Source organism: Tigriopus californicus, chromosome 11 (assembly GCF_007210705.1).
Source record: "Tigriopus californicus strain San Diego chromosome 11, Tcal_SD_v2.1, whole genome shotgun sequence".
NCBI lineage: Eukaryota > Metazoa > Arthropoda > Copepoda > Harpacticoida > Harpacticidae > Tigriopus > Tigriopus californicus.
Genome location: NC_081450.1, coordinates 12,060,493 through 12,070,319, shown reverse-complemented (window position 1 = coordinate 12,070,319; position 9,827 = coordinate 12,060,493). Strand labels below are relative to the sequence as shown.

The 9,827-nt window shown below is 43.8% G+C and overlaps 2 protein-coding genes across 3 annotated transcripts in view; both read right to left on the bottom strand.

The window, feature by feature from the left end:
- Positions 1-580: 580 nt before the first annotated feature.
- LOC131890381 (procathepsin L-like) lies at positions 581-1,972 on the bottom strand. Its single transcript, XM_059239717.1, has 3 exons — positions 1,811-1,972; positions 1,499-1,741; positions 581-1,236 (listed from the first exon to the last, which is right to left on the bottom strand). The coding sequence occupies exons 1-3, from the start codon at positions 1,934-1,936 to the stop codon at positions 616-618; spliced, it is 990 nt and encodes a 329-aa protein (XP_059095700.1). The 5' UTR covers positions 1,937-1,972; the 3' UTR covers positions 581-615.
- A 193-nt stretch (positions 1,973-2,165) lies between these two features.
- Positions 2,166-9,827, bottom strand: part of LOC131890379 (uncharacterized transmembrane protein DDB_G0289901-like) — a 12,205-nt gene continuing 4,543 nt past the window's right edge. Inside the window, exons 2-5 of one of the 2 annotated variants that reach the window (XM_059239715.1) lie at positions 9,159-9,231; positions 6,524-6,755; positions 4,033-5,984; positions 2,166-3,769 (exon numbers count right to left, since the gene is read on the bottom strand). In XM_059239715.1, coding sequence (XP_059095698.1) covers positions 2,256-3,769; positions 4,033-5,984; positions 6,524-6,755; positions 9,159-9,231 — 3,771 coding nt within the window. In that variant the 3' untranslated portion in view covers positions 2,166-2,255. Of the gene's footprint in view, positions 3,770-3,856; positions 5,985-6,523; positions 6,756-9,158; positions 9,232-9,827 lie in introns of both variants that reach the window. The other variant, XM_059239716.1, reaches the window with a different exon arrangement.

The window sequence follows — 9,827 nt, the reverse complement described above, 5'->3', positions numbered from 1 at the left end:
AACCACCTTGCCATACTTCAGTTGGGATACTATTTGTCAGCGGCAGGGACGTCCCAACAAATTGAATTGGGATTGACAATGAGATGAATGAAAGCTGATGAGACAAAGTCTGTGCCGTTTCGCCAGATGCCAGAAGTCAGCCTTGCTTGCATGCAACAAGAAATTGAAGGAGACTCATCAACGTCAGCATGGAGTTCGTCAAAGCGTCGAGCGGCAGAGTGCTCCATTTTGGAACATTTGGGGAAGAAATAAGACGGACAAGTGAGACACACTCACACACATCCTCCTCATTTGCCTGTTATCGGCTTTCAAGCGAAAGAAAGATACACTCGTTACACCCAAAGACTCTCGTCTTTGTAATTGTAGCAGACGGATGCTGGGCGCTAAACTCTGGCCTTGGGAACGAGGGGGGAAATTGGGATTTTTGTAACTCGAGAAGTCTCAAGAGAGACTCAGGTGAGGTCCATTTGAGACAGAGTTAATTGTCCCAAAGGCGCTCTCAAGAAGCGATGTTGGAGATAGATTATCGTTCAATTTCCAGGTGTGATTCTAAACAGGCTAGAAATGGATCTCTTGCCGATTCAAAATTCCACATATGTATTTGGCACGAATAAGTTAAACAGAGGGGTACGAGGCAGAGGTAGCAATGCCACAGTTGTTGTCTTTGTTTCTGGCCATCTTGATGTATCCATCCATCCCCCAAGTGGTTCCCCAGCTGTTCTTGACCAGCCAATAATCATTGCCGTCCTCAGTTCCATATCCAACGACCAAGACACCATGGTCCAAAAGCTCAGAAGAGCACTCCTCTTCAAAGTAGATACCATCCTTATAGGAGTGGAAGCTCATGTGGCTGGCGTCAATTCCCACAGAGATGGGGCCAACATTGGCCACGGCCTTCATCAGATCAGCTTCAGAGCCCGTGGGAATGTCCACGTGTCCTGAAACTGTGGCTCCCACATCCTTGGCCTTGAAGAGGCACTTGGGACCCTCAATACCTTGGTAGGGGTAAGAGGACTCGGTATCGTCACCCTTGTTTTGCTTGATATAGTCAAAGGCGTGGTCCATGAGACCACCAAAACAGCCAAGATCAACCTTGTCGCAATCCACCAATTGTTGCTCACTCAAGGATACCAATTTACCCTCAGACTTGAAATGTTGACCTTCCAACGAACCAGTGGCACTGAAGGCCCAACAGGATCCGCAAGCCTTCTGGTCTTTGATGTGAGAAACGTAGCCCTGAAAAACAATTTGGAACAACTAAAAACCTAGGCCCTTTTTTTTGGCTTTCGTAAGATAAAAGCCATTGCATCACCGTTTTTGTCTTGTTGTTTTTAAAAGGACGGTGCGATTGACTTGACCTTTAGTGTTCTTGCTAGCTTTTTCATTTGCGACTTGTTTTTGGCTCGAGTGTAAAGTCACGTTAATTGTCTCGGACAAACAGGGATAATTGCGTCTTTTCGCGATAATCCAAGGAATTTCTCTCTCGTTCTTGAATTACCTCTTTTCTCCAATCAACCTTAGTGGGAAGGTCGGCCAGGTCGACGTCAGAGTGGAATTTCATTCCAGTTTTTGGAAGACTAGAATCGAACTTGAGACCGTTCATCACGGTGTTGATCTCGTCCTCGGCCTGGTCCATGTATTTGTTCAAACCGACCGTGAACGTGTGTTGTCCATTGGTAGCCTCCAAGTTATGGGCTTCAATGGCATTGAAATTGGCCTCAAAGGCTGCTCTGCGTTGAGACTGGAATTTGGATTGATTAAAGATCAAGAACATTTTGAGTGGATCCTTTTTAATGTTGAATTATGGTACCTCTTCGTTGTCGGTGGCATAAGTTTTGCCATAACGTTGCTTGAAATCCTCCCATTCCGCGTCCAGGTTGGGATCAGCCAGAGACAAGGCCAAAAGGCCGACGAATACGATGAGTGCAGACTTCATGATTGCTACCCTCAGAATGAATTATTGGATCTTTATACTCCTCGAGACGTTACAAATATCTTGAGCAAAGGGGGGGGGCAGGGAGATAAGTTTTTATTCCTAAATATCTTTGTGTAATCTTTCTTTGTTTTCAATGCTTAATCAAGACTACTTCCCAAAGTCAAACACGTGACCGGCGCTTGAATGTAACTCCTGTATCTGGGTCATTTGTGTAAAGACTTAAATAATAGTAGAGAAAAATGGCAACCTTTGTTATTGTCGACACGAGACTATTGCACAAGAGACTATTGAACGTATTGACCTTAGATTACAGGGTCTTTCAATCTTCGATGGGAGTGAGCCTCAGACTTTCGAATTCTCGAGGCACTTTATGCACTGTGATCCAAAGGTTTTGCACAGTGGAATCGCTCTTCCATCTGGATGGTTCCTCTTCGGAACGGGCTTGGACTTTTCGCCGAAGAGTTTTTATTGGGGCGTGTCTGTGCCCTCTCACTATGCGAGTCCTTTTACTCCATTCAGAGCGTATCACAGGTTTCCTCTCCTCCGGTCCATCGTCTTGGTTGGAGGAGGATTCATTTTTTTCTTTGATTCGAAGGAACGGAATCAGATTCTTTTTCCGTCGACGTCGTAACCGTTTCGGGGGTCTTCCATTCGAAGCAAATGGTTTAAAAAGCTCCACTTCTTCTGGGCTCTCCATTTCTGGAGTGGCATTCTTTGGACTAGTAACAGGAGATATAGTAGTTTTTTTGCTAGTAGTTCTAATGGTTGTGGTAATGGTTTTGGAAGCTGCTGTCGTCGCCGTAGTAGTTATTGTTGTTGTTACTGTTGTTTCTAAGATTTTTGCAATGATTATTTGTGGTTTAGTTGTGGTGATCGAATCTGTTTTATCTCGATAAAGAGTGGTCAGGTCCTTGAAGATGTATTTCATTCCCTTCCCAGGATGATGCTTTCGAGACAACCGCCAAAACGGAATTTCCGTTGTAGTATCTGTCGTCAATCTTTGACTTTCCGTAAATACGGGTCTTAGTGACGTAGTTGTAACACTTGTTGTAGTCGTGGTGGTAGTTTTTGTCGTTGTAGTTGTGGTTGTAGCTGTGGTTGTAGTTGTGGTTGTAGTTGTGGTTGTAGCTGTGGTTGTAGTTGTGGTTGTAGTTGTGCTTGTAGTTGTGGTTGTAGTTGTGCTTGTAGTTGTGGTTGTGGTGGTGGTGGCGGTAGTGATGGTGGTGGTGGTGGTAGTGGTGGTAGTGGTGGTGGTGGTAGTGGTAGTGGTAGTGGTAGTGGTAGTGGTAGTGGTAGTGGTAGTGGTAGTGGTAGTAGTTGTAGTCAGAATAGTGTTGACTTTTTCAACTACAGTTGTAGCAGTCACAGAGTAGACAGGCGTGGTGGCCATTCGTTCGCCAAAATTGTTGCCTCTCCTATTTGTAGATGTGTTCACAGATCCCCCACCTGGTGGAGTCGGTTGACTTCGAAGCGTTTCTCGCTCCTCCGACCCCTCATTATTTAATCGGACCTCTTGTTGCAACCTTAACACTTGTTTTTGCAGCCGGATCATATGACGTCTGAGCATTCTTTCTCTTCTGGATATGGTGACGATCTCGCGGTCCCTTTCAAATTCTGATGCTTGGTCTTTCTCGTCCACTGCTTTGTCTGTCGGAATCTCAGTTAAACGTTTAATTTGATCTTGGAGTCTTCTGATTTGTCTCCTTTGTTTGATTTGGAGTATACGAAGTTTATGCTGTCGTTCATTGGTGAGGCCCAAGGCTTGAGCTACAATTGTAGTTGGGGTTGGATTGGCCGGTGCGGCAGGAACTTGTTCCAACCTTTGACTTTGGCCTAAAAATAATACAATATTACATTATATTAGACACACTACTCTTCTTCTGGAACGTCAGGGAATGTTAAATCAAATTCTAAACTTACATTAAGCCACACCATCTGGAAACGTTAGGGGGACAGAAAGAAATTGTCTGGAAGTCTCAAAGATGGTCTAAATTGGTCAAAATTGGTTAAGTTTGTCCGTGCTATACTATTCTCGATAGCAAGCTTTGTTTTATTTCCTGAGCGTCTTTTTAGAGTTAGTGAGTCAGCGGGTTCACCTGGTAATTCAAATCCTGGGGGTAAAAGGGCAGCCACTTCGGGAGGCAGACCCCCGGGGGGTAAGGTAGGTACATTGGGAAGAGTTCCAGCGGGCAAACCTGGAATTTGAGCGGCCAAGGCCGGAGGGACAACTCCACCCGGAAATCTGGAGGCAATAGTGCCATCTCCAGTGTTTGAAGAATTTGGAGGGGATGAGGGAGAAGGTGCAGGCGATGGGGCATTGGCTGCACTGACGCCATAGGTTGAGGTAGCTTGGAATGCAGGAGCAGGAGCCCCTTGGTTATTGCCATAGTTCGCTAGATTATTTTGACCCCCCAATTGGGAAGCCAGGTTATTGGGGACTCCTCCCTGTGCAGCAAGACTATTCAGATCGAACCCTTGCAGGTTGTTTGGGAGGTTTCCACTTGAGAGACCTGGGATACCCGCCAGGTTGTTCGGGAGCTGGCCATTAGAGAGGCCTGGAATACCGGCAAGATTGGATGGCAGTTGTCCACCTGATAAACCCGGGATACCTTGCAATCCATTTGGTAGATTTGCACCACCAACACCATATCCATTGGACGGCGCTACAGCTGCACCATAATTATTTGCTGGAGCCACTGCTCGCAGGTTGTTGAGGTTGAAATTATTTGCATTTGAATTTGGCGGAGAATAGCCCGTCACAGGATTTCGCCCTTGATTCTGGTTGCCAGCCAAGGCTGAGAGCTGATTTTGGTTCAGCCCATTTTGTCCGGTCAGGGCTGCCAGTTGGTTTTGATTGAGACCACCTACCCCTTGACTTTGTTGTCCCGCCAAAGCTGCAAGTTGGCTCTGACTGATTCCTTGCTGTCCTGCCAGAGCAGCCAGATTGTTATTGTCACCTTGTTGGCCGCTTGTCAGAGCCGCTATTTGAGCTTGACTTAGGCCTTGCTGACCCGCTAAGGCGGCCAAGTTGTTATTATTGCCTCCCTGTTGTCCTGTAAGAGCCGCAATTTGAGCTTGGCTCAAACCTTGTTGCCCAGCCAAGGCTGCCAAATTGTTGGTTCCACCTTGCTGTCCAGATAAGGCTGCAGCAAGATTTGCTTGATTATTATTATTGTTGTTGTTGTTCGTTCCCCCACCATACGAGGGGCGAGGAGCACCGTAGCCGTTATTATTATTATTGTTGTTGTTGTTTCCTTGAGCAGCTGCCAAAGCAGCCAAGGCTGCTTGATTATTTCCTGACGATGACCCTCCTTGAGCGTTGGCCAGAGCAGCCAGAGCTCCAGGGTTATTAGAAAGGCTGCTTAGGCCTCCTGAGTTCCCTCCACCAGCCAAGGCTGCCAAAACGGCTGGGTTGTTGGCTAAATTGGATGTGTCTCCTCCCGAGTTCCCGAGGGCGGCCGCCAATGCTGCAGAGTTTCCCCCACTTCCCCCACTTCCCCCACTTCCCCCTAAGAGTGAAGCAAGGTTGCCATTGCCAGCTAAAGCGGCAAGAGCAGCTGGATTGCTTGCCGGATTGCCACCTTGCGCCAAGGCCGCCAATTCGGGGTCAATGCCAAGCGTTTCAATCACAGCCTTGCGACCTTGCTCTTCATTGATTCCACTCAACGCCAGTTTAACGGCATTGAAGGGTGAGATCTTCACGCGGAACTGTTCCGTCGGGACCAAATCCTTCTGATTTGGAATGCCATTGCAATTAGCATCTTTCTGTTTGGGGCCAAAATCGTCGCACTTGTGACTCGGTTCTTTCTTGAAGATTGGTTGTGGGACCTTACGACAACGGTTTCTTTGCACGTTGTTGCATTGTGTTTGAGGTTCTCTATGACACTTTTTAACATTGTAGCATTTTTTTCCCGGAACCTGATGACACTTTTGCTCGTAGTGATGTTTGTAGCACTCTGTTCGATAGATCATGGAACATTTTTCCTCCGTGTGGCAAACTTGCGGGTAGACAGTCTTGCATTTTTCATCATAAACTGGAACGCATTCTCTAGAAACATAGAAAGAAGATTCGATTACCTTGAAGAACGTCTTGTTCGAACGTTAACCTCCATTAGCCCATGGTCAATTTCGCAATTATTTGCAAGTGTAAATAAAGAAAAATGACAAGTAGCACCCACGGTAATTGTGGTCTGGACCTCGAAAGATAATCGTGGCGATGACTTTCAGAAATGTTTGTATAGATGCATGCACGTTCTTTGGTGTACTTAGCGACGGCTTGTACTTCACGTTCAAGATGGACGGAAAAATGGAAATGCAGTTTCATGTACATAATTTGAGCTCTTTGTCCGCTAATCTCGTTCAAAGAACCCGGAACGTCATTGTAGGGTGGCCACGAAGTTACACCTTGTCATTTTCTCGCCACCTTGGGCTCTACCAAGGCCAAACTTATTCATTCTCTCACGGGTAGTTTGAGGCACCATTTGGCTGCTAATGACTCGTTCTTCCTGGCCCTCAATCAGCGAAACATATTGGGTTGGAGGGGCGAAGCTTGTAACCATTTATACTGATTGGTCTTAGGCAACTCACTTGGCCACACTGAAGTCGATGACCGTTTCCTGGAATCTGACACATCGCTGACAATCGGTGGCCTTGACTTTTACAGACTTTATTGCCGGTACTTTTTTGCATTCCTTTTTATAATATTTCTGGGTGCATTTTGTCTCCAATTTGAAGGTGCATTTCTTCACCCAATAAGTTCGACAAGGGCATCCGCAGTTGTTGTAGCCCCTGGAACGGTGACCACCTTTGAAGAGATTCTCTGCAAGGAAAAGAAACCTTTGAATATTTGAATACTGTTTACCACCCAAGAATTCAGTGGGTGGGGATGAGGCCAGCGAGGTGAAAGATTGAAGCTCAAGGACATGCTTCTCTTTATATTGTGGTTAGCATATGCAATCCACACATGTCGGCAGGTACTGTTCAACGCCTAGGTGTGACGACACGGTTCGACCACAAACTAGTTAAGGTCAATTCTTGAAGACAGCCCTCGAGAATGGGCAAATTCTTTTTGGGTTGGCTTCAATAGGTTCTCGAATTGCGATTGACTTTGAGACACCTCCTACCTCAACAAAGGGCAAGTCTTATCTGTTGTTACATAATCAAAGCAGTCCTTTCGTTCGCACCATTTTTGGTTTATTTTCGCTTTGAGGAATGGTTGCGGTTCGTACAAATATCGTATCGCCTCTGACTTATTCCTGGCACCCTTTTTCCCGGGCATTAATTTTGTTTTCGTTCTGACCAATGTTTTGGCTAGCCGTGTTGTACTGTAATGTATATAATGTTCAGGAAGAAGATGCATCTTCTTTTTCTTCTTTGTCCTGACCTTCCATAACAGCGGGATCTCCTCAACCATCTAACAAACACTTCATCCATTTGAGAAGGTTCGTTTGGAGCAAATATTGCCTCAGTTAGTCACAGCCGACCTCCCCATACCAAAAGGTTAAATAAAAAAAGTCACTCTCACCAAGTCAATATAGTAAACTATTTAGTTGATCCCGTCCAAAAACGCTTATCTGAACGTTACATCATTGTGACCAGATATGTGGCGCTCGAAAAGTACGTGACATGCCAAAAGAAGCTTGGAGTTCGGATTTTGATTGATGACAAGCTCCATTATGAGGGATAGGTTTGAAGAGGTTCTTCATATTCATGAAGGACCCTAATTGGCATTAATTATCGAGCAGAAAGCTGCGAATTTTTGTCACGTCGCTTTTCAAATCGTTGGCGTAATTGTTGTTGTTGTGCTTGGTTGGTTAGATGAATGGCAGGATGCTTGCTGCAGAGACTGATTGACCTTGAGAAATGTTTGCTCTGACACTTGAATTCCTCGATTGGCTGTCTCAACAACCCCCTTCATAAACTTTGGAATGTCCCCGAAACATTGCTGTTGTCCAATTTGAAATGAGAAATCGACTTCGAAATGTGCGCTGGATCTGGATCGATCCGTTTTTTTGTCATTTCGTTAGGAATTGACGAATGATGGCGGAAGTGCACGAGAGAAAATGGACCATGCAGGGGTCAATTAAACTAGTTACATCAATGTCAACGATAATCCACTGAAGGTCCTTATGATTCATGAAATCGTTCAGAAATTTCATGCATTGTTTAACATTGAGCAAAACTATTGCCCTTGGCCAAAGCCAAGGTTTCTTTGCCAATATCCATAAAGTCTGGCGAATTGAAGAATTTAAGCCCCATCAATAGATAAATGCTCGTTTGCGTCAGGAATTTGTTCAGGGGAGACTCCCAGATAAGCTCAAAAGGTCATTGATCAACAACATAGTTTCTTTGTGATTGTTGACGAAAACAAGTAAAAAAAATATCCCGATGTTTCTATGGGGTCTCGAGCAGACTTGGGCATAGTCAAACCAATGGCTAACTTCTTAATGGCACTTGCAGGACCACTGTACATCCACTACCTAACTTACTTTTTGAAAAATGTGAATATATGAAACACGAACCACTTTCTTATTTCTTTTCTCCTCTCCCTAAAAGATTATCAAGATAACCCCTTTATCTAAAACAATAAATCCATTCAATTGGCCAAAAACAACTTCAATTTGTGGTCTAAATCAGGAACATCCACTCTTCACTTCACTCTTTTCTTTGATTTGATCATCCTTGTTGGAATACGGTTATCAATAGACTTAATTTTTATGAATAATGCATGATTGTTATGATTTATGCAAAAATTTACAAGCTGACCTGCTGGAAATTAAAACTCTCAAAGTACGAGAATAACAATGTTCGTTTCTTTTCATTCTTCGTTTTTGGATCTTCACAAAGATTTAAAAAAAGAGCAACAATTGCAATTTGGTATCTATGAGCCATCTCCTAAAATGATAAAAATTCCTCCATTTCCCCAAAACCATCGGTTTTAGTTCTTTTCTTGGTTGATATTTGCCAAAAAGAAACCTTATTTTTTACAAAAACAGCCAAAACACATTGAAATCTAATCTAACCTAAAACATTTCCTTTTGGACACCTAGCTATATAATTCACCACAACATGACAGTAAACCTTTCAATGATCTTTCACCACAATATTGCACAACATTCAATGTGCTCGTAGGTATGAATTTACTACAATATCAAAATAAGGTCGTCAACATTGAAAGGATTCATACCTACCTATGAGTGTAAGTAAATATGTTTGCACTCACCAAGTCCGAAGATTCCATGTGTACTCGAGATACAGATTGATAGGAAGATCAAAGTCCCTAAGATCATCCAAGTCTGAAACAGATTACGAACGCATGAGTTAAAATCTAATACTCACAAGCAAGGTTTACAAGGTCTACAACTCATTGAGTTAATCCTAAAGTCGTCTTTGGCAACGAATAAGATGTATTACACTAAGCTTCTTAATGACTATCCATCATATACTTCACGACTCATGAACGAACAAATACAATCATTTCCTGTATGTACATGTATGTTTTGCAAACTTGGCTCATTAATGGAATGCATTCATGTCAAGGCTCACGAGGGCTTTTACCTTGAGAGACCAGCTTTGAGCCATGACATTCAAAAAGAAGCAGACAGGCTCGTAGATTGCTGACATGCTTTGATTGTGCTGAACTAAAAAACAAAATTATTTGAAAAGAAGAACCATTCTACTTCTAAAGGCAAGAGAGCATCAATCTACTGTAATTTAAGTAAGAAGCGCTTGAGGGGAAGTAGAATGCTAATCATGCTTGCAGACTAGAGTGGGTCTTTGATCTCTTATTCATTCTCCTACTCCATTATTGATTCTACACCAATACAAAGGTATCAAAATCAACAAATACAAAAATAAAATCAACATCGTTGCTCATTTTGAGAGACACACT

Bases quoted from the DNA above. Each gene is read 5' to 3' on its own strand.
- LOC131890381 (XM_059239717.1), bottom strand. From the start codon at position 1,936: ATGAAGTCTGCACTCATCGTATTCGTCGGCCTTTTGGCCTTGTCTCTG. The intron at 1,742-1,810 runs GTACCATAATTC...TCCAAATTCCAG, and splicing joins ATGCCACCGACAACGAAGAG to TCTCAACGCAGAGCAGCCTT. The intron at 1,237-1,498 runs GTAATTCAAGAA...ATTGTTTTTCAG, and splicing joins AGGTTGATTGGAGAAAAGAG to GGCTACGTTTCTCACATCAA.